The following is a 24,408-nucleotide window of genomic DNA, read 5'->3' as shown; positions in this document are numbered from 1 at the left end:
AACAGATTAGACAAATAGAATAATTTTAATTTTCTGATTTTAATCAGGAAAACTATCTACATTGGTTGATACATTCTATTTAATTATGAAGTCTTGTCTTGAAGCATTTATGCTACTACAGTTATGGGTTGCTTCACAACATCTTAGATACCCATGTTTATTATTATACAAGGCATTATGCTAATGAAAGATTAAGATGTATTGACGGATCACATTGACTCTTTCAAAATGTCAATATGATAACGTTAGACTACTGATAGATATGGTTTGCAAATAATCTTGGCTTTCCAATTGTTGTGCATACTAGGAGTCATTGTTTAACAACAGATAAGAGCCTAACATTGCAGATCAGTAGGGTAATCATCGCAGCATGTACTGACTTCCTGGTGAACTTGTGCTGGGTTTGTGATTATACAAAGCAACTAATGGGAGCACATATGCCTGCAGTATAAAGCAGGGGGGAGGGCTAGAATGCCGATGATACAGGAGGTGTGTTTTAAATTAACTCAGACCTACTTATGAACTTTAACTTCTGCGCCACTACTGAAAAGTATTTTAGCTTCCATGTAAAAAGCATGATGGGGAGGGAGGAGTAGGAACAGGAAAGAGTTATTTTAAAGTTACATTTTGCCTTTTTATTAACACGAATTGCATACCTAATGATCGGCTTTTAAAATGAACTCTAAACTGGTGCAAATGTAATTACTGCCCAATTATCTGCAGAAAGTGTTTATAGGACATGTCTTACAATTCTTGTAAGGCCAAATGCCAGAAGTGAAAAAAGTGGAGAGCACTCTGCATAAAGGTTATGTGTGAGAAGAATAGAACTCCTTTTATCTGGAACCTTTATGAAAAAGAAAGCAGTGAAGTTCTCTAGGTGACTCGATGGCGATGCACAGTCACAAAGGAAGAGTATGAAGTAGTACGTAGTGTGATACTTTTTAATGAACCATGGCCTTATGGCAGAAGATTTCATTGCATTATGTAGTTACCGTTTCTATAGGCACCACATTTATCTATTCCTTTGCGTGGCTATAAAAAGTAGTGGAAATAATGTTCAAGGTTATTAAAAGGAGACCTCTAGTATGCTTACAGGTAGCACATGTCTGATACCTTTGGTCTATAACAATGGCAAGGAAGGTTGTGGAGACTGCAAAAAAGATCAATTCTTAACTGGGTAGTAGAGTTAAAATCTCTCCCAAATATATATGTTATACGCACAGGGGATGATCATAATTAAAATAGAGGTGTTCAGAGGTCTCTAACAAAAAACTCTGGAGTAGAACCCAATTAAAGTTTTGTGTGTGTACTCAGTGGGATGTGGTTTTTAGATTTCTTGAAGAAAGAAAAAGTACCAAATGTTGCCACCTGGAGAATATTTGGTGCTGTTGAAATGTAGCATATAGGAGTAAATCACAATTAATGGCTAAAGCCTGGTTTAGACACAACGATTATCGCTCAAAAAATCTTTTGCTCGATAATCGTTGTGTGCCTTTTAAGGCAAGGTGATCACTGAAACGGTGAGCGATCACTTTGTGCTCCTAGCGGGGTGATGCAGAAAACATGCAGGTCCGCTTGTCTTCTGCATCCAGCTGTTCTCTGCTCGGAGTGCCTGTCTTCAGGGAGCGGGATACAGCTGAAACAATAGTATCAGCTGTATCCCACTGTGAATTCCTGATAACAGATCGCTGATCTTTCAGCACACTGAAAGAGAACGATCAGCGATTCCCTAACGAAAACTGCACGATGTCAGTGCAGTTAGACACAATGATTATCGCTCAAAAGGCTGCTGTGAGAGATTTTTGAGTGAAAATCGTTGTCTAAATCAGCCTTAAAGGGGTTGTCCCGCGCCGAAACGTTTTTTTTTTTTTCAATAGCCCCCCGTTCGGCGCGAGACAAACCCGATGCAGGGGTTAAAAAAACAAAAACGGATAGTACTTACCCGAATCCCCGCGCTCCGGTGACTTCTTACTTACCTTGTGAAGATGGCCGCCGGGATCTTCACCCTCGGTGGACCGCAGGTCTTCTGTGCGGTCCATTGCCGATTCCAGCCTCCTGATTGGCTGGAATCGGCACACGTGACGGGGCGGAGCTACGAGGAGCCGCTCTCCGGCACGAGCGGCCCCATTCAGAAGGGAGAAGACCGGACTGCGCAAGCGCGTCTAATCGCTTAGACGGCACCATGGAGACGGGGACGCTAGCAACGGAACAGGTAAGTGAATAACTTCTGTATGGCTCATAATTAATGCACGATGTTTATTACAAAGTGCATTAATATGGCCATACAGAAGTGTATACCACAACTTTGTTTCGCGGGACAACCCCTTTAAGAACCATCCATTGTTGTTTGACCAACAGAATTATATTTACTGTACGATTGCTCAGTGGTTTATCATGATGGAAAAGCCTGTAGATATGGTTAATGTGCGCTCCTTGTACATGTTCCTATAGATATAATTAATGTCTGGTCCTTGTACATGTTCCTATAGATGGTACTGGTGTATCTTGACGCCACCGCAAGCTAGGGGTTTGACAGGGGTTGCATTGAGGAGCTCCCCTGTCACACTCCTAGCTCTGCATTGGTGGCTGATGTGTGCTTTGTATGCTGCCTCCATACATTGTGTTTCCCGCTTCCCCACATGCCGCAGGTGTTCCTTGCGACCCGGCTCCAGAGCTGACAGTTCCCCGGAGGCTGCTGTCAAGCGGCGTGGCCCACCTCCCGACCCCGCTGCACGCACATTTCACATGAAGCAGTCCTGCACCCTCCCCTATCTGCCGACCCCACTGCAGTTATTTCTGCTGGCAGCTCGAGTGCTCCTGAGACCAACGCTGCAGTCACATAATGGCTCCCCCGCCGCGCTGTGCCCGATTAGTGCTCCGTCCAATGTCGCTGACTCTGCAGCTCCAGTGCTCCTAACTCCGAAGTTGCAGTAACAGAAGCCTTTCCCCGTCGCGCTGTGGGTGGCCCGCTGTCTGCTCAGTTTCTGAGTGTCTTCCTGGCTCCATAGCCGCTGTGTGCTCTATCCACCCGCTGGCTGGCGGCTGCAGCAGACATACCTGGCAATCAGCTCCTGGAGGCATGAAGGGGGCTGCCAATCTAGCCAATCCACTCCTGGGGGCATTAATGGCCTGTCAAACTGCCTGTATCTTGTTGCCACCCACACTTCCGGTGGCGTCAAGTTACACCAGTACCCCTATAGATATGGTACAATGTCTGCTCCTTGCACATGTTCAATATATCTGCTACTATCTCGCTGATCAAGTTTAAGAGATCAACAGAAACCTTTCATGATTAGCATTATATGCACAATGGCATTCGCATACAGTACCACATTCCCCTGCTGGCAACAGTTGGTACTATTTTTTTTTTTACTTTCAGAAATCTAAACTCCATGCCTCACAGACCATAGAGACCAACTTTTATTAGATTCTGCCCCATAGCTTTTTCTGCTAGAGACCTCTGAACACCTTTAGTTTAATTATGATCACCCTGTCTGCTCATATATATATTTATGAGCATGATATATATGATCTGTCTCGTGTCTCTACCGATCCTCATGTCACGTCCCAGTGAGATGGAATAATGACCAGACAACAGAAGTGAGTGTGGAACAGACTGATATTCATGAAAGATTAAGAGCTTGGCTAGCTTTCAGTCTGGCTACGGACAAGTTAAACACATGGCCATGAGCGGATCGGTAGTGTAATAACCGTGCGGCAGCCACCAGAAGAGGATATTGGTCTGTTGGTTGTTGCCTCAGGGACACCGACAGCTTTTTCTTATTCAGTCATATAATGTCTGTGCAGCTGCTCCGACAATAAAGCACAAGTGGGTATTTAGGATGTATTTAGTCACACATATGCGAGTCTGGGTTTTGCATAGATTTTATCCACCAATCCGGTTAGTATTTCAGTGGTTGGTCTGAGCCATTCTCTTACATTAGTCAAACCATGATAATGGCAATTGTTGCACAGAGTTTTGTTTAGAAAAATGGGTCAGATAAAGTTTCTAATTATTTCCATCCAATTAACTGACCATTTTGATTAATATTGGTCTGATTGGAAGAAGCAAATCTGCATGTATAAACTCTACTTCTGTGTCATCTCCATTTAAATTAATTGTCATAGTTGGAGAAACTGCCAAGTGAGATTGTGCCTATGCACACTTTATTATGGCAGCTTTGGTTTAGTTTGGGGGGTGTGAAATAAGTTCCGTAAAATAAACGGGAGATTGAGTGGAAATGAATTAATTTTTTGAAGATTCATTTAAAGACTAAAGTTGACAGCGCCCTTCGGAACGGGTTTTGAAGGTTAAAAAGATGTACTTTAAAGACAGTGCAGTTCATCAATTAGTAATATGGTTATCATGTCTTCATAGAAGTTCACTGGCTGTTTCTAGATATATTTCCATTGTCATTGATAAGCGCATTACAGAATAACTACTTGTCACGTTTTAAAAGATCTACCACCTGCTGGTGAAAGACAGCAAAAATGTGTATTCGACAAAGTGGAAACTGTGGGATTCCATGGGAAATGTATTGTTATGGGTTTATGTTCCTTCTGCCCTGCAAATTGAAATTGCCATGCAGAATGACATATGTCTACTAGAATTCTGCTGCTGGCCTTCTTGGTTTAGAAGGCGTTAAGTAACATGGCTTGTGGAGGATGATGCCATGTTTAAACACTATTTATCCCAAACTGTGGCATTTCATTAAATGTCTGTTCAATGTGAACCATGCAATTATGTGCTGTTGAATAGAGCAATGACTTCATTTTATGTCTGACTGCCCAGGAGGTCTCACGGTAAGAAACAGTCCCCCACCTACCAGAAACTTTCCCATTCAGCATCTGTCTGTGTTGCTATGGATTACTCATTCGACTGGATATTTGAGATCACCCAGTCAGGTGAAGTAGGTGGGTGGTTTGTGACGTTGACAAGAAGGATAAGATCTAACAATGGATGACAGCGCAAAATATTATCTACTTGAAAATTGTTTTTTAATTGCATTGGTGTTTACATTTGTAACACCTCCCCCCCCCCCCCCCCCCTAGAGTTTTGGATAAGCTCTGTTCGTTCTGTAAGGAAAAGGACATTACAGTTTTGAACTAATAGAGCTCTTTCTACTTTCAACAGTTGTAACTCCGGTTCTCTCAGAGCTACTGACATATATGTTTCCTGTCATCTTAAAGATAAGATTCTTGGATTTAAAGTGACACGGCAAACCTGTTGCTAACAGAACTGGAGCTGCAAGTGTTTGAAATGATAACTAAATTCAATATTTCCGACCCCATTTCAATCAGTGTGAATAAAGGAGAGAGGGGAGACCAGCCTACAGCAGAGATCATCTGTAATCTTCCTGTCTCCCCCTGCACAGTGAAAATGTGACATGCTATCACCTCTCCATCAATCAGGCAGCATATTTGCTCTCTGATTGTCATATGTGGGGTTTTCCCCCCAAGAATTAGAGTGAAATAATGAGGACTTGCTCATCTAATCACTCCTCTATTTTGTTTAACCCTTCAGATGTTGCATTTATTCCTGACTATGGCATTTAAATAGAAAAAAGAAATTGGAAAACCTTTTCCCCTTACACAAGGCTTTAAAAATTGGAAAAAAACACAAAAAACCTGCACATAATTCTAGCACCACATACATAGAAAATTTTTAATTTTTTTATATTACGGGTTCCTATCACAAATTCCGTGAAACAGAAAAAACTTTAAAAAAAAGCAAAGTAGTTTTCTGTTCATCTCGCTTTCCCAAAACCTGAATAAAAAATTATTTTAAAAAAGCATATGTACCTCAAAAGGATACCAGCAAAAATTACAAGTTGTCCTGCAAAAGAAATGACCTGATGCATCTGTTAGCTAAAAAATAAAAAATGCTCCAATACTTGAATGTGCCACACACAGTATCTTTTGAAAAAAGTAAAAAAAGTTTATATTGTGCAAAGCATAATAAAACCGTTATAAAGTTGGTGTTGTCATAATCGTAAGGACCTGTAGAATACAGTTAACATATATACCACAGTGTGAAAGACATAAAAACAAATCACAAAAAACAATGATGGAATAGCTTTCTTTCCCCATTGTACTGAGTATAAAAAGTTGTTAAAAGTTTTTACATATGATGTATGTACTCAAAGTAGTTTTTTTCTGAAAACTAGAACTCATCCCATAAAATACAGCTATATTGACGAAAAATGAAAAAGGTTATGACCGCTGGAACACAAAAGGAGATATGATTTACTGGTTCTGAAGGCTAAAATTAGTTGTATTACTAAGAGGTTAAAAATGCACTTAAAGCCACTAAATTCTGCGTCAAATATATTTCCATGACGCACACATTCTAAAAAATTTACAATAAGAAAGTGACATTTTTGGGAGGGTTTTTCCAATTTTAACGTGACTGTTGGGGGTTAAGAATGAGATTGTTTGTATGCATCATATCAAAGAGGACCCCTTTACTACTTTTTCCTCCCCCCTAGCTCCATTAACATAGATTGTATTTTACAGCACAGCCCTGTATTGTTGCTGAGCAGACCAACATGGATAATGTCTTTATAGATGACAGTACTGTATTATGACGAATGACAACTCTCAAATCAGGCCTCACTTCATAAGGTGCAGACTGCAATATATCCATTATCCAAAGGCAGAGCTAATGGCCATTACCTGACAAGGCGGCCTTTCACAGCTGGGAATAATCTATTTTCAAAGAATGTATTGCTTTGAGGCTGGAAAAATAACTGTTGTAATTAAGGTAATCCATGTCTTCATGCATAAATATATAGGCATGGCATGTGAGGATTAATAAGTGAGTTATGGCATGGAGCGGGATTACTAGTCCTGTGTGGGCTGGTTCTTCTTCACTTAACAGACAGGATAGACCTCTATCCCTACAGTAGCCGTGTGTGTTTTCTGCTGTTTATTACGATGGGATTCCTTCCACCGAGTGTTAAGCATGTCCTACAAATCATTTTGTAATCTCAGATTTATTGAATTTCTACAGTGGAGGATAGCACAAGGGGCCAGATCCATTACTGCTAGATTGTCTGGAGGATATTGCCTCCCAGGAATCGGCATTCACGTATCTCCCTTGGCACGTTCTTCACGTTCATTTATAAACTGTTTTTCAGTGCATTTTCACCCAATTTTTTTTTTGCATATTCATTTATGTTTAAAGGGGACCTGTCACTTTCTTAAAGCACCATATACTAAGTTATGGTGTTGCTAGAGCAGGTGACAAAGAGCCGGGTGCTGTATTTTTCATACCCGCTTCCTGGTGCCTGCCGATGAAGTCCGTGCGTCAGTCAAAAATCTGACTCTTGCAGAGTTCTGTGCAGGCGCTCTCCAATGCAATATATGTAGACTTATGTAGACTTCAGCTGCAGAAATTGTGGAAACTAAGAAGTAGGGGGGTATGAAAAATATAGCACGTGGCTCTCTGTCAGCTGAAGGCCACCTGCACACGAACAGGTCGGATCCCGCATTAGAATTTGACCCTGTGCCTCCCCCCCCCCCCCCCCCCTGTACCTGTCCGGAATCTTCTTAATCTGTACTGTCGGTGCACGTGAGCAGTACACCTTTTGCTGCTCTGTCGCTAGGCAATGCCTTGGGTCTCACAACCTTTCCGCAAATATGACTGTGGAAGGGCTGCGGGTCGCACGGCTTCCATGTACTTCAATGGAAGCCATACAAATGGAATCCGCCTAAAAATGGAGCATCCTGTGTTTTTTTTTAATTTATTTTTTTTCTTTCCCCCCTTCACGAGTGGAAAATCACAATTGATTGTGTGCAGGAAAAATTGCTTTTCCATTGTATGCTATGGGCGGCGTTCGCTGTGGAACCTGGAGGTGGATGCCCGCTCCGGATTCTGCAATGCAAATCCGCCTGTGTGCAGGTGACCAAAATCAATGAGTTCCATTCACTGTTTATCATGCAACGTAAATACGGCTATGTGAATGAGCCCTTAATGTGACTGTTAGGGGGGTTAAAGATCCCTTACAGTAAGCAACCCTTGTCTATATCGTAGTGATCACCTCCAAGACGTGGATCAGGGAACACTGGTCACAGAGCAGGCTAATGCCGAAATGCATTGCTACTCAGCACTATGCAGATGATAAAAATGAACTGATCCCATTTCTATATAATCTGTAGTATTAAGTCATGCCTGATAAATCACGGATCAGAAATGCCATTGTATAGGCCTTTTGACTCTGCTCTTTGTAGCTCTGTTGTTTTTGAGTTTACAGGCCTTATTTAAGGCCCTTTTACACGCAAAGATAATATTTCAAATGACTGAAAGATTTTACATTCTATATGCATAAAGTGTTAATGACCATTAACACTTTATCATCTTCATTTGTATGCAAAAGGGCCTCCAGGAGCTGTTTGCAGAGCCCAGCATGTGATTAATTACACGCCCAGCTATGCACACAGCTGCATTGTTCTCTTCACAGCGGATGGCAAATTACAATGTTATCTGCCGTCTCCCATGGCGATAACAGCCTGTGGTCTATTGAGAGATACTTTATCTCTCACTACCTGAATGGTGGATGTTAAGTTCACCTTAAAACCATTGTCCTCTTTTACATGTAACGATTATCGCTCATTTTCGGTCATTTGAATGAATTTTGAGAGATAATTGTTACATGTAAATGAACCTTTAGTCTTAAGACTTCAGAGATTGTTTTGGCATCTCTGGAAATGATTTTGTATAAATATGGGAGGTAATTTAAATGGGTTATTTTTCTCTTGTAGCCCAAAATGTAACCCCAGCACAGTTTCCCCAGTATTTGCTCTGAATCCTATAGTAGTATGCTGTATGATGGTGTAGTGACAAATGATGTACATGAATAGGGCTCTGCCCTAGTAACTGTTCTGTGTATAGTAAACTGATTGGAGACATCTAGAAGATCAATGAATTATGTTAGTAAATTACCGGGCAGTAAAACTGATGCTTTTGAGAAAGATGTAATGAACTCAAACCCAAGGTAGTCGTTTTGTACATTGCTATCCTGGTCCATCACATAAAACATGCAGTGCTGTATATTACAAGAGAACGATGGGACAACTAATTTATGGCACAGTGTAAAAAAAAAAAAAAGGAGAATAAGGGCTTATTCACATCAGGGCTAGGAGTTTCCACTTTTATGCTCCGTTTGAGGAGCAGGATAATGGTATCCCCCTGGCCAAAAGGATCCATCCTATGACAGAACTGAACTGACCCCGTTGACTGTAATGGGTTTTGTTTAGTTTCCATTCCCCATCCAGCATTTTGCCAGATTTGACAGGATGAAATAGCGCTGGATGCTGCACCGTTTCATTCCGTATTTTAACATAAGTCAGCCATTAGGTTTGGAATGGAATCTCTAACGCTGATGTGAACAAGCCCTAAAAACCGCTATTCCTGAGAGAAGATTTTCGGCACGAGCCTTTACCTCTGTTTTTTTTCTCCATTAATTTATATCATTTAATTTTGTCATCAGTTTCTATTCTTCCTGTTCAGTCTTTCGGTTTTGGCATAAAGAGGCAGTGAAGTAAGTATCAGGGTAACAGGCATACCAACTGCTACTGCGCTTGGCAAGTAAGGGGATCCATTCAGTGAGATGTAGTTGGTGATGATTATGGATGATGGAAGATTGAATGCCAGATCACTTGGAGACCAAATGAAGGAAAATATTTTCCCTGACAACATCATATGAATTATTCCTGTGCGATGATATCGGTGTGCATTATAATTTACGTTATCTTTCTGTTTTAACATCACTTTGTACATTATACCACTAGTATGACGTTACAATTCACATGCGTTCCTAGGTGACACTGCGCTGAATTTATCCATGTACTGTAATATTACTATGTGCATTTATTCTAAGCTCAACTATATCACAGGCGACAGGGTTCACATAAAGTGCCCTTAAAGTCCAGAATCATGGGGCAAAAATGTCGTCCGTCTGTATGCAGAGGATGTTAGAATAAGGCCAGGTGCACATGGGCGGATTTGCAAATCCAGAGCAGGCGTCCGCCTCAAATACTGCCCCTAACATGCTATTGAAAAATGCTTTTTCCTGCACACGAGTAGAAATCAATTGTGATTTTTCCGCTCGTGGAGGAAAAAATCACAGCATGTTCTATTTTTGCGCAGATTCCACGCGGATGGCTTCCATTAAAGTCAATGGAAGCTGTCCGATCCGCAACCCTTCCACAATGACCTGGGAAAAGCAGAGGCTCTAATTTTTAAAAAATGTTCTGCGCATGTTTTCAATGCCCTGAAAGTGTCAATTTAATTTATTTTGAATATATATACTGTACATTACCATTATATCTTAAACTTCTATTTTAAGAAAACAGAAAGCATAACTATAGCGTTAACAGAGTCTTACCAGTCTTTACCGTAGCACATCAGGGTATTAGTGTATCTTGACGCCACCAGGAAGTCCTGGTGGATTCAAGATTGACAGGGGAGTGACGACCCCTGTAGCTGATTGGCTGCACAGCTCAGGTTCGGCCAGGCTACTAAAGTAATGCTGCAGCTGAAAGTCCTTTGAAGGCACGGCGGGCTGCAGCTGTGCCTCTTTGGGTACGCTGCTACTTTCACTTTCTCCGTGTGAAACCCCCTTTCCCCAGAGGTGCAGTAGAAGCCGGCACCCCACCCTGTGTATAAGAGGTGAGCGGGGTCGCAGGGGAGGATTGGGCCAACGTAGTAACCCTTTCCCGCTGTCGTACCAGAAGTCGGCACCAAGGTCTGTGTAAGAGAGCTGAGCGGGGTCATCATTAGTCAGGAGACACAGTGCTGTCAAGTGGGCCCCCCACCCCCACATAACAGTACTATTGCGCTGCACAGCAGGGAGCACAGAGCGGCGGCCTTCCATTTACTCAAAGACGCCGTCCACACACACAGGTGCAGGGAGCCGCCAGTGGTACACACAAGTCGCTTACATGCGCCCCCCCCACCGCACACTGCCTACGGAGAGCACGGAGCCTACAGCGGCGGACGACTGAGAGTTACAGGCTGCGCCAGCATAGTTCCCCAGGAGGAGAAGACCTTGGAGCCTACAGTGCCCTGGCAATGTCACATTAAAAATCCTTTGCCGCCAGGGGACTGCCGTTTGGCTGCGGAGGGCTGCTCAGTCACATAGCAGCCCTTTAGCACCTTCCAGGACCTTCTGCTCTTGGCCCTATCGGGAGCTGAGGGTGTGACAGGGGCGTTTTCCTTCTTAAAAACCCCTAGCTTGTGGTGGCGTCAAGATACACTAATACCGCACATCCATATATCTGGCATCCAAAAGTCACAGTTGGTCTTTTTTTCCTGCTTTTTTATATTCAGTTCCACAAGAACAGAATATTGAAAGCAAATGTTGAAAGTCTAATTTTCTTGTTTGATAGAACAGTTAGTAAGGTTGTAGCTATATTAGACATAACAAACATCGCAGCTTAGCATTGGCTTGATGTGGTCATATCATGAAATAACTTTTTTCATAATATAAAGTAAATATTGGCCTACCTAATATTAAAGATTAACTATTTTAAACTCCTTGTTTGTTTTGCACACAAATGATTAGATTAGGTCGAGGTGTAAGCGTGCTACAGGCATGGCAGCGAGTGAGAATTGTTCAGCTGTTGTATAAGGTGTTTGCACAGAGCATTTTTGCAACCTTTTGTCTCTTTTCTGCCAAAATTAGTGTTTTTTGTAAAGAGAGAGGTATAAGCAGAGGTGTGTATTTCTCCCCGCTACGGTAGTATAAGCAATAGTAAAAGACAATTCCTTCTGTCTGTGAACAGCTGGTGGCAAACATTGCTTACAGAGAATTGGCAGTTACCTGTCTGTACTCTGGAAGTTTGTTGCAGCAACTTTTACCTCTTTAATTTTTGGTTTATGGGAAAATTTTTCTCTTGCATTGACTTTTTTACTACTTCACTATAACCAGAAGTGGTGTTCTATAAAAAAAAAATGGATGAAATGGATATAAAAAAAAGTACGCATAAAGGAATCTCCCACACTTGCTGTTAGGGGAACAGGAATGTGTATTCCCTGTTGAGAGGAGCAGATCTGCCCATTATTCGGCGTGTTTCCAGGCAGCAGAAGGTGGATTTGACAGAACTTCTAATACAGATGCATAGCCATTATTTCAGTGGCACTTCAGTAAAGAAGTTCTTCATTTTCCCAATTACATTGATGGAGTGCGGTGTCTTAACCTCACATGCAGTTTATTTTCATAGCGCAAATCACACACATACACAAAAACATACACACATTTGTCACACTGAGCTTCATCTGAAGCAGAGGTGGTTGTGCTTGAGGTCTGAATTTCCCTGTCTTGTGGGCCACTATCCAGAAGGATGGGTATTATATCCCTGCATTCTGGGTCGATACATGACCGTAGATCGGAAGCGCCTCATACAGTGTGTTTGGGGGTTGTTCGGTCATGGTGCTGTTGCACATGCTTTCTTTCTCTGCAAAATGTGTTTATAGTTATGAAACCTACATGATTCATTATTGATTGATTAGAAATGTTGAATGAAACTATGAAGAAAGTGCAAAAATTAGGTGGAGCTATCCTAAAGAAAGAAGTTAAACACAATATTGTGTGACCTTATGTGGTTGGCGAGAAAGGTAACGCAAGGTACTGCCAGGCCAAAAAATGCCTCAATGGTAAATGGGCTTGTAGGTCATCAATATCAGATCGCTCAGGGGTCATGCTCAGGACCCTACCAAACATGTGTTTGACAGGGATATAAAGAAGATGGAACAATATCTCTACAGCACCACCTGTTGGATAGCAGCAAGGATGTCCTGCTCATTGAGCATCGTGGCTTCTCCTTAGTTTTGTGACAACACTTTTATCTGTTACATGGCCTGAGAGCAGCTCAAGCCCATTCAACTTAATTCGTTTAATGTGCTATAGAGCCTTGTGTGGCGCAGAGTGCTAAGGCAGCAGAAATGCAGTCTTAAAGGGGTTGTCCCGCGCCGAAACGGTTTTTTTTTTTTTCAAATAGCCCCCCCGTTCGGCGCGAGACAAACCCGATGCAGGGGTTTAAAAAAAACAAAACCCGGATAGTACTTACCCGAATCCCCGAGCTCCAGTGACTTCTTACTTACCTTGCGAAGATGGCCGCCGGGATCTTCACCCACGGTGGACCGCAGGTCTTCTCCCATGGTGCACCGTGGGCTCTGTGCGTTCCATTGCCGATTCCAGCCTCCTGATTGGCTGGAATCGGCACACGTGACGGGGCGGAGCTACGAGGAGCAGCTCTCCGGCACGAGTGGCCCCATTCAGAAGGGAGAAGACCGGACTGCGCAAGCGCGTCTAATCGGGCGATTAGACGCTGAAATTAGACGGCACCATGGAGACGAGGACGCTAGCAACGGAACAGGTAAGTGAATAACTTCTGTATGGCTCATAATTAATGCACGATGTACATTACAAAGTGCATTAATATGGCCATACAGAAGTGCTGAACCCCACTTGCTTTCGCGGGACAACCCCTTTAAGCTCTTGCTCAAGACCTGAAGGTTGTGTGTTCAATGCCCGCAGGGTTCAGGTAGCTAGCTCAAGGTTGACTCAGCCTTCCGCTCTTCCAAAGTTGGTAAAATGAGTTCCCAGCTTGATGGGGGTTAATAAAATAATTACTTGAAAGCGCTGCGGAATAAGTTGTCACTATACAAATAAGATTTTATTTTTTTCTTGCTATACCAGGTACAGCCACTATATAATGCTTGGTATGCAGTAAAAAGGCTGGGGCGCTCACCCCAGCGCCTCAACTTATTTAAACAGCTGATTACGGAGTCTGGAGTACAGATATTACTGAGCACTGCTTTTAAAATATAAAATCAAATATCTTGCATAGAGAATTTCGTTATAAATGGTGGAAGAATTGCCTGATTCTGATAGTTATCACATGGCCCTAGAATCTCTGTAGTTTCCTGGTAAGTTGTAATGCTGGATCATATCCACACGGAGCTTCCTTCCTTTTCCTTTGTGCTGACATGTCACCAGTAATAAGTCTAAAAGGGCTAGCACTTTGACTTACTTACCAAAGGCCTTTAAACGGCCCGGTACTCAGTCAAGATGTTCGTCCACCAGATCATCAGACCAGATCATGTAAATATGCCCACAACCAACCCAAGAAGAGCACACGCCTGTTCGTCATCTGATTGGCTCATTTATGTGAGCATAAAAATGCTCACTGGTTGGCTGCACTTCTCGCTGTTTAAATGGGGGTAGATGCAGCCAACCAATGATTGCTGTATGGGGATGAATGGTTCATAATAATGGTCTCTGACCCCATAGCAGATAATCTGCCCTCGTAGATGAAAGGAACGAGCACTGACCAACATGCGCATTGTTGGTCAGTGTTCGTTAGAAGGGGGCAGATAATCTGCCTGTGCTAAGTCTATCCCTGCACTACAGAACTTCAAAAGCTTCGGGTGGGCAGGGGGAAGGGTGCTAGACTTGAAAAGGGCAAATTAACCCTTTCCAATCCACTGTCTGACGTCTAAAGACATTCTGATTGAAGGCTGTACAGCTTCCGATGTCGGAAGACGTCCACCAGGGTATTCTTACTGTTTTATTACTGGCCGCTCTGTTGTCGGGGGCCTTTCCAGCATGTCCAATACCACAGTACTGGCTCTAGCCAGCAGGTGGTGCCATTGTATAATGGCAGGAAGAAAAAACTCCACAGGACACCTTGAATCTAAAATTGGATTGCAAAGGGTTAAAGATCTGTAAACTAGTATTTTATTTAACCTTCTGCATACTTGGACAAATACATAGAATGGGATAATGTCCTAGTGGTTTCTTCAACACACTAAACCATATCTGAATGAGACCTGAAGATGGATATTTTCAGCAGGCTCCATAATCCTCCTCTCTACATATCTCAAACTCTGGTTTCTTTCCTTATACATTGACAGGGTATATTTAACGTTATTTTATAAAGATCGTATCCAAAGCCTTGTGGTAATCCTATCTCAGTCCTTGGAAATGACAAACTTATCAGAGACATTGCTGTTTCTGGCCCTAAAATCTAGCATTCTGCTGCAGTTTGATCTAGTTAGAAGCCACTTTTCTCATTACATGAGCTATTGTTGTCTAATGAATGCAATATTGGAGCCTGGACATGAAACACAATATGGTGCGCAGTGTCACATAAGACTTAAGATGATTTTTCCAATTATGACCGTATTTGCAAGACCTTGGCGTAAAAGTGATGGAATGCCAAGTTAGTGATTAGGTAAACAAGCCTAATGCTCTACCTAATATATAGATATGCTGAGAAACATTTCAGTTTATATGCAATTAGCTCCTTCTCAAGTCAAATTAATTTAAGCAATTTGAGATGCAAATAGAGTATTTTCCATTGATGCTAACCGTCAAACTCTGTTGAAATGAAAAGCTAGATAGGATTAGACTGAAGGGCATACATTGCTCCTGAGAGCGGTGCATGGCAAATTTACAACATCACAGCCTGTAGTGCATACATTTCCAGGGGATGAGGTTAGATAAAGGACTACATTTCACAGCAGCTTGGTGACTTAACCCCATCATTTTCTACCTAAGAAATATTACTCATATTTAGCGTGCCTTTGGCACTAATGTCCTGTAATCTGCCTGTTGCACCATCTGTTGGTTTTGATGTAAATTGTGTTGGCACCCCTTTTCTCATGTGTTACATGGTTTGTCTTGTAATTGACCATACATTTTTTGCATAATTGCATTCTTAATGCATTTGTCCACCCCTAAAGTTCAAATACAAGTGATAATAATGTTTGGGGAAATGTATTCACAGCTGTCGATTTTTGGAGTGATTTAAAAGGGACCGAAATGATTTGCAGTTGGGGGTTTTTACGTTGTATCTGATGAAACCCTAATTATTTGTTACTATTAAGTCATGACATCAGTAGGCAAGCGCTATAAACAGAACGGTGGCAGAAGTCCAGAATGATACATTGTCATGTAACACTGCTGTATACACGTCATATGGCTGCAAGTAATGTGATTGCAGCAGTCATGCAACATACGGTATGTATGTGTGTAGCCCCCGGCATAGCGATAGAATACAAGAGATGGGCATATGTACACAGAGTCTGATAAAAGTTTGATTTGTGGTTTTGCTGTATACTGAATAGCCACTTTATTAGATCACCTGCATTTTCACGATTGGAGGGTCCCTGTATAGAAATTTAAAGCGTAACCCCAGATTGCAGCATAATATCAAATTAGCAAGTTTTCCGTAGAACAGTTTCAGGGTGGGTTTACATTAAAATGGGTAAATTGAGTGATCTCAGCAACTTGAAACAAGGCATGGTCATGGGTGCTAGAGTTGCTCGCTAGTATTTCAAAAACTGCCAACCTTGTGGGGTTTTCTTTTGCATGTGTAGAGGATAAACTGAGAATGTAGTGATCTTCCGGGTTTCCCTGAAAATGAAACCTATCCTGAAAATAAGCACTAGCTTGATTTTTCAGGGAGGCTTGAAGTATAAGTCCTACCCTGAAAATAAGCCCTGGTTACATTACATAAAAAAAGGGAATACAGTACCTAGCTGGCTCAGTCCAGGTCCCTTCTGCTGCTCTTTCGAGCTCTGGTGCGGTTCCTGCAGTCCTCGGCCGCCCACAGAAGATCACTTCCTGGTTACAGGATTCATAAATCCCACCTCCACAAAGTGATGGTTGTGATTGGCTGACCAGCATTCAAAGAATCAATCAATGCAGCGCTTGATGAACCAATCACAGTCATCGCATTGGTTCATCGAGCGCTGCATTGCTTGGCTGAGCAGCGCTGTAAGAACCAATCACAGCCATTGCTTCGTGGAGGCTGAATTTATGAATCCCGTAACCAGGAAGGAAGTGATCATCATCTGTGTGTGGTCGAGGACTGCAGGTACTGCACCAGAGGAGAGCAAGGGACCTGGACCAAGCCAGCAAGGTAAGTATAATAAGACATCAACAAAAAGACCTAGTGCCTCTTTTGGTGCAAAAAAATATAAGACCGGGTCTTATTTTCAGGGAAGCATGGTAAAAGCATCTAATGAAAAGCGTTCTTATGGATGTCAAGAACCTTCCTGACGAACATCCGCTATACAGTCAAGCAAATAGTAGCCAAATACAACTAACATGTCAGAAGGCACAACTTGTCATCCTTCGCTGTTCTAGCCAATCCCTGCTGACATATAGTTTGAGTACCATATCTAAGAAAAACAGAAAAGCAAGATTTAAATAGGCAGAAGAACACAAAAGTTAGATCCCTTAGCTGACAAAAGACATCATCTGCTCAGATAAATCCAGATCTCTGTTGCACCGTGGGATGAGAGGGTCAGAATTTGGCGCAAGCAGCAGGAATGGATGAACGCTTCTTCTCAGATGACAAACAGTAGTTCAGGCTAAGGAGTAATGGTGTGGGAAATGTTTTCTTGGCACACGCATGGTCCTATGAGATCTGTGGAAGGATCTCGCTATAAACGGCTGCAGTTCTGAAGGCCAGAGAATGTTCTACGCACTACTAGATGTGTGTTTCTAGTAAAGTGGCCATTCAGTGTAATTGACCAATTTTTCTTTATTACTCATACCAAAATATGCATTTATTGAAATTCTATCCTGTTATAACAATATGAACCCTGTTAGATAGGTCCATTGGTGGTGTCTACGGCCAATCCTCTTGAGAACTTGAAGGGCTATATCATGTGCAGTGCTCCATGCTTATTTCTTCTTTAGATAAGCTTATTGAAATTAACTGGATGTCTCCAGGCATGCCCAGAAGGCCGAAGCTCTCTTGCTCATATGTAATCGGAAACCTTTTATCTTACCTTCGACTAGATACAAGCACAATGGCTCCAGGCTTCTGGGCATGCCAGGAGCTCTTCTGTTCTCAAATTATGCCCTATGACCCTCTTTATTCCCCTGACTTGCGGAAATGTGCCAATGGTTGTATGGAACTTACGTAAAGTGCATAGAGAAGCAAATTGTTTCAAGTTGATTATAGTTAGTCAATTGAAAAAATCGGTCCAATAGAAGTCAATATTGATATATTAACTATTAATATTCTAATCTAAACATTAAAGGAAAGGTCTGTGATGAAATGTGTAATTTTATTCTCTAGCCTGCAAACTTTATTTTGAGAGTGGCTTAGATTGTAAATGTTGCAAACACAATTTCTCACCTAATCAAAACCAGCAACCTATCTATAAGATATTTGAACCTAGCCTTGCCTGCAGACTCTGCCAATGCATATGCATCAAGAACATTTACATATAGTAGTTCAGTTTAAAATAAGAATGGTCTTGATTTGCATGTGAAAATGAATGTTTTTGCATATGCATTCAATGTCCTGCAATACTGACCTACTATTGACACCCAGAGATGGTAAGAAGGCTCATTGTCCCTCCTTCTCCAGATGCTCAGTCTTTGGGATGGAAAAAGCATCTGATATTTTAGTGTCGAATGTCACAATCAAAAAAGCAAATCATTGGAGCTCTGAAAAAAAAGCCTTTATTCATTAAGGCTTCTGCTCCTGCTAACACTATTTTCTACTAATTTTATAATTTGTGCAGGCTGCACGTGTTTTTGTCTTGGCGGCATTAAGCTACAAAACATGAAATAGCAATTAAACCTCACTAAGCAGAGAACTTGCTATGTGAACTGGCTATATGTGGTACGGTCTTTAATGGGAAGGTTTTAGCTCGTTCACGCACCTGTATTCAGGTCGCATCCAGATTGTGGATGGATCGATATTTGGTTTATAATTTAGGATTGTGGAAATCTGATATGCAATGCATTTGGAAAGTCTTCAGACCCTTTCACTTTTTTTTACATTTTGTTATGTTGTTGCTTTGTACAAATTAAAAACAAATTCAGCTTTTACCCCATCATTCTGCACTCAGTCCCCCATAATGACAAAGTGAAAACAGAATGTATGAAATCTTTGTAGATTTCTTAAAAATTAAAATATTACATAAGTATTCAGACCATGTACTCAATACTTCAGCCTTCTTGGGCATGATGCCACAGGGTTTGCACACCTAGATTTGGGGATTTTATGCCATTCTTCTCTGCAAATCCTTTTAGGCTCTGTCAGGTTGGAACGGGACCGTTTGTGGACAGCCGTTTCCATGTCTCTCTATAGATGTTCAATTGGTTTCAAGTCGAGACTCTGGCTGAGCCACACAAGGACATTCACATAGTTGTCCCTAATCCACTCCTGTGTTGTTTGTTTCACCTGTGTGGTTAGGGTCACTGTCTTGTTGGAAGGTTAACCTTCTGCCCAGGCTGAGGTCCCGTCCACTCTGGATCAGGTTTTCATTAAGAATAGCTCTGTACTTTGCTCCATTCAGCTTTCCATCAACCCTGACCACTTCGTTAAAGGGGTTCTGTCATAAAAAAAAAAATCCTATACTTGCCTATTCCTCCCCAGGCAGTCCACTTGCCGCATCTTCTCCCCGCCGATCTTCTCCTGTCTCCTGCAGCCCCCCCCCCAGACGGATCCTCTTCTTCCAGTGATGCACAGTCTCTGCAACAGATCAGCACTCCCTCCTAAGCTATGAACGCTTCGTCACTAGTGACATAGCGTACATTGCCCGTCAGGAAGAAGAATACAAGCAATGGACGCATCATAAGAAGCGGATCCAGACGGCTTGCTGTGAGGTGACCCAGGGAGACTGGAGAAGATGTGGTAAGGAGTCTGCCTGGGAAGGAATAGGTAAGTATTGTTTTTTTTAATTTTAATGACAGAACCCCTTTAAGCCAATGTCATGCCCTTTTCAGTCTACTTCTTTGGAACGATCTTTCAGAACATGTTAGGGATTTGCAATCGTAAAATATAAGGACTCCCAAAACTGCTATTCTGAATGATCTCTGTTGGAAGTTCCCCTCGGAAACGCACAGTGGCTGCAATTTTTTCCATTTCTTCATTATAGCCTACATGCTTCCAAATAGTAACCACTGCAGATTTAATTGGATAGAGCTGTAAATGCCTTTCATGAGTACATAATATTAATTAATAGGATTAGCAGTGCTATCTGAGTGATATTTTTGTCCCATTTTGCTATTCTAAATAATCTGATTAAGCCATGCATTTCTTTTTTTTTTCTGTATAGATGGTCACAAGAACAAAGAAAATATTCGTAGGCGGATTATCTGCAAATACAGTTGTAGAAGATGTAAAGCAATACTTTGAGCAGTATGGCAAGGTAAGGAACTGTTGGTTATCTCTCTATGTGGAGCTTGGACAGTGAAAAGGCATTAAAGTCCAGTATAGTAGATTACTTGCTTGCCTCCCCATTAAGTTGTGATGAGTAATTACTCTGAACATTTGTTTTTGGCTCTTGCGTGTTACTTTTTCTAAAAGCCTCTGCTCCATGTTAAGTCCGGAGCTGTTGGTGTTAGCAGAATGGTTAGCCAGCAATTTCTGCGTTGGAATTTAAGTTTGTTTCCAGTATTGTTATGTGTTGGCGGAGCTCGGCATCCTGAATAAACTATAGAACTTTTGGTTAATGAATAGAAGGCGGCATTGAATTTTGAATATGAAGCAAGTGCTCTCTGCAGCACAAAGGAGGTACAGAACTCTTGTTGTCGGAGATTTCAGAGGCCTTTGTACTGGAAACAATTGTGTAATGCCTTTAGAAGTCCACTGAAGACTTCTTATAAGCCGTGTCAAACATGTGGTTATGTCGTGTTGACTATAAGCAGATGAAGTATTGAACTGAGCACTCTTAGTTGGAGAATTTCAGAAGTTCAGATTTGTTACATGTTTGGAGATATATTGATAAATTTTAAGTGTTGTCTGCTTTGGAGAATTCCTACTTGTAAGAATGAGCTGATTACAGAGGGTTCCCTTGCGGAGACCTCTAGCAATCACCTGTAATCTGTGGGGAAGCCTGGTATTAAGTGCTCACTTTCTTTTCAGGACCATGGCAGGTGAAATGGAGCACTCACTACACAGTGCCCATTCAAATCAATGGGTTTATACAGGACTCGGCCCTCTTGCCACCACTCCCCACTCTGGCTAAGAGATGAGGATCCTGAACAGAGAATCCTCTTCTATTAATTTGGAGTCCCCTGATAGAATATTTGAAAATAGGTTTTCTAAAGTAGACAAACTTTTTAATTAAAAAGGTTTGTCTAGGAGTGCTACAAAATGGCCGCTGTACATGCAGCCTAGGGCAAGAATATACTTCTGTATACCGAAATGGTAGGAGATCGAACCTAATGCAACTCTGTTCTTTTCTAACTAGCTTAGATTGATCCGTTATGCTCCATCCTGACTCCTTACCCCACCAGTTCACAGATAGATCCTCCTGTCCTTTCGCTTCCTTCTGCTCTACTGGAGGTTTCTGTCCTCCTGGAGCTCACCTTAGGACACCTGCGATATGGTTTGGCACATGTACTTGCCCCAGTCAAACTCCAGACCAGTCGGTGTTCTCAGAGTGGGTCGTGCCTGCCCCAGAAGAATTGGGAGTGCTTGGAGCAAGAAGTCTAGGAAGGGTTTCCGCAGACTGCATGGACGGTGGTCATTTTGTGGCATTGCTAGGCAACTCTTTTAATAGTGTTTAATAATGAAGGTTGGTGTTCTGATTTTCTCAACTGTTATAGATTTGACTAACGTACAGTTTAGTATCAGGAGTCTATTGGTGATTCTGTCAATGAGAAAATGAGTTCCAGACATGCTGGATCAGCATGCTTACTAAACATAGGGCTTGACCTTGTGGAGGGTCAGACCAATCAATCTCTGTCCTCACCTATGGACATTCTGCATATGTGCCATAGTATTGACTCATTTTACAATGCTTCCACTTTTTCATGTAAAAACATAGTATTTTGAGGCAACTCAAAGGGTTTCAAGTTTCTTAGTTTTTCAAGAGAGTAAAATGAGCAGACTGTTAAAGCTTGAGATAGTGTATACTTATCACATTGTGTACATTTTATCACATTGTGATACTTTAGAGCCACCTTTTATACAAACGCGGTGAAATTTCATGCACAGTACATGTGAAAGCGACTTTTGGAATATGTGTTTATAAAAATGTTGTGTGCGTTAAATGATCAGATGTATGCTATGTTCTAGTAGCTTTTCTGAGATAGTGTCCCTCTCAGAACATTAGATCAACCTCTTCGATCTGAAATATCTGCTTTATGAAATAATTAACAGAAAATGGAGTTTAAAATGGCTTTAGCAGTAGCCTCCCTTTGATGAGGCTATCCAGGCGAGAAAATGTGGAAAGTTGCTCACTGTATTTGAAGAATATAAGAGAAGATGTACCTCCCTCACCCATGGTGCTGGTATTTTTGGTGTCTCTAGTGTTAGCAGTAGCCCATATCCTAGTATGGTAAGTAATGGCTAGCTAGGTACAAGTGCAGTGAATCCAGTACCCAGTATTATGTTACTGTACAGGTATTATACTTGCCAAGTCAAGTGCTCTTGCTGAAGCCATTCGACCTTCCAGCTCGAAGTTCTATACATTGTAGCTAAAGGCAGGTCTAGACTGGCCTTCCAGAATACCAGAGGATCCAGACTGCAACCCAGCAATGAGTCTTAACACAGCTGGATCCAAGATGCCGTGTTGGAGCTGACTTTGAATCCAATCACTTGGCACCAGGCTTTATTTTCTGGGTCCTACGTGGGCAATAATGAGAACAAAGATTCTGGTTAAACTGGACATGCACATGTTCTGTATAGATGCAGGATGAGCATGATGAATCATTTCCCATGGGCCAGTTCTGGATAAAGACTTTGGCTTATACTGAAATGTGCTCTCTGTACACCTTATCTTGGGTGCAATATTTACTGAGCTGGACTACGGCAAAGGGAGACATTGGGCACATTGCTAGAATGTACAGGCTATGGCACTAACCAGCTGCAAATGATGGAGCCGAGTGAGCAAATGTGATGCAATTATACCCCACTCCAGTGTAGCTCACCTGTGGAGGCTGAGGGTAAACTGAATGACATGGCATAAAATGTGCGCGATTTATCAGATAGGACTTTACATCATTAGTACAACTCTATAAGAATTATCCTGCATTTATCACAAGTGGCTGGCAAGGGCAACTAAAGGAAAACTTTTAATAGAAAACACGAGATGCAATGAATGTGTCTAGTGGGAACAGGAAAGAGCTGATATGCAGGTCATACGGAGAAGCACATATGGTTTCACTAAGTGCGCTGTGCTGCTGCAGGCAATGTGGATGCGACTTTAAAGCAGTCATTTCTTCCCAAAAATTTCATTTAGATAATGCTGCAGAATGTAAAAGAAATTGCATGTCAAAAGTTCATTAGAACTTACCTTCTGTCCGGCTAGCAACATTAGCCAAGATGCCCATTGCATGTGGCAGTATGTCAACGAGAACGCTTTATGTCATGCAAACCTATGCAGCAGCGTATGTATATTATCCACATAGGACCTCGCTACTGTAGATTGATAAACAGAAGAAATGGAGCATGAATGTGGGTGATTAATTGTTATACATCTCCGTAATGCAGAACTATGTGGAGACACTTCTCTTAGGTCAGCGGTACCCAGTAAGGTTGTAAGTACCCTGCTGGGATAGGTTTACACTGGGGTAAAGCACTAGGATAATAAAGGTCACCCAGTCAATGCAAGGAAGTGAGACTGCAATCAGAACAAAGAACTTAGACATTCGAGATGAACACTTCACCCGCTTCGTCTTGTCTTCTCTGCTCATTGGATTTCACCACTTTTAGCACTTCATGATCACAGCTCTATTTTAGGACTCTTTGCAATATGCTAAATAGCAGTTTACCAGAGCAGCACATTTTTCTCTCATTATATGTTCCCCTTGTATTGTGCCTGCATCATCTCTTCTCGTGTTGTAAATGCAGGCTTGTCGTAAATATGTGCATGTATGTGGGATTCATGTAAAGTATTGTAATGACTCGTGTGCGCAGTTTCCGAAGGATACATGTAAAGTATTGTAATGACTCGTGTGCGCAGTTTCCGAAGGATACATGTAAAGTATTGTAATGACTCGTGTGCGCAGTTTCCAAAGGATACATGTAAAGTATTGTAATGACTCGTGTGCGCAGTTTCCGAAGGATACATGTAAAGTATTGTAATGACTCGTGCGCGCAGTTTCCGAAGGATACATGTAAAGTATTGTAATGACTCGTGCGCGCAGTTTCTGAAGGATACATGTAAAGTATTGTAATGACTCATGAGCGCAGTTTCCGAAGCATACATGCACCCACAACTGTGCTACCAGCCTGGATGCTATTCTGATTATAGTTATTATACTTTACATGTTATAGTATTGTGAGTCCATGCTGCCTAAACAGAATTTCATCTTGAAGAACTGAGATTAAAAGGAGGATTATATATGATAGAGAGAGAGAGTGATATAGATATATCTAGATATATAGATCAATGTCATTTAAAAATTACGTGTTTTTTTT

The 24,408-nt window shown here is 41.8% G+C and overlaps 1 protein-coding gene across 3 annotated transcripts in view; it reads left to right on the top strand.

Moving 5' to 3' along the window:
• Nucleotides 1-24,408, top strand: part of MSI2 (musashi RNA binding protein 2) — a 614,965-nt gene that overhangs the window by 144,397 nt on the left and 446,160 nt on the right. For all 3 annotated transcript variants that reach the window (XM_066578790.1, XM_066578773.1, XM_066578782.1), the window contains one exon: nt 20,096-20,188. In XM_066578790.1, the coding sequence (XP_066434887.1) occupies nt 20,096-20,188 (93 nt within the window). The remainder of the gene's footprint in view (nt 1-20,095; nt 20,189-24,408) is intronic.

This window comes from Eleutherodactylus coqui, chromosome 1, assembly GCF_035609145.1.
Source record: "Eleutherodactylus coqui strain aEleCoq1 chromosome 1, aEleCoq1.hap1, whole genome shotgun sequence".
Lineage (NCBI taxonomy): Eukaryota > Metazoa > Chordata > Amphibia > Anura > Eleutherodactylidae > Eleutherodactylus > Eleutherodactylus coqui.
Note: the sequence above shows the minus strand (reverse complement) of the source record. Positions and strands in the feature narration are given on the sequence as shown.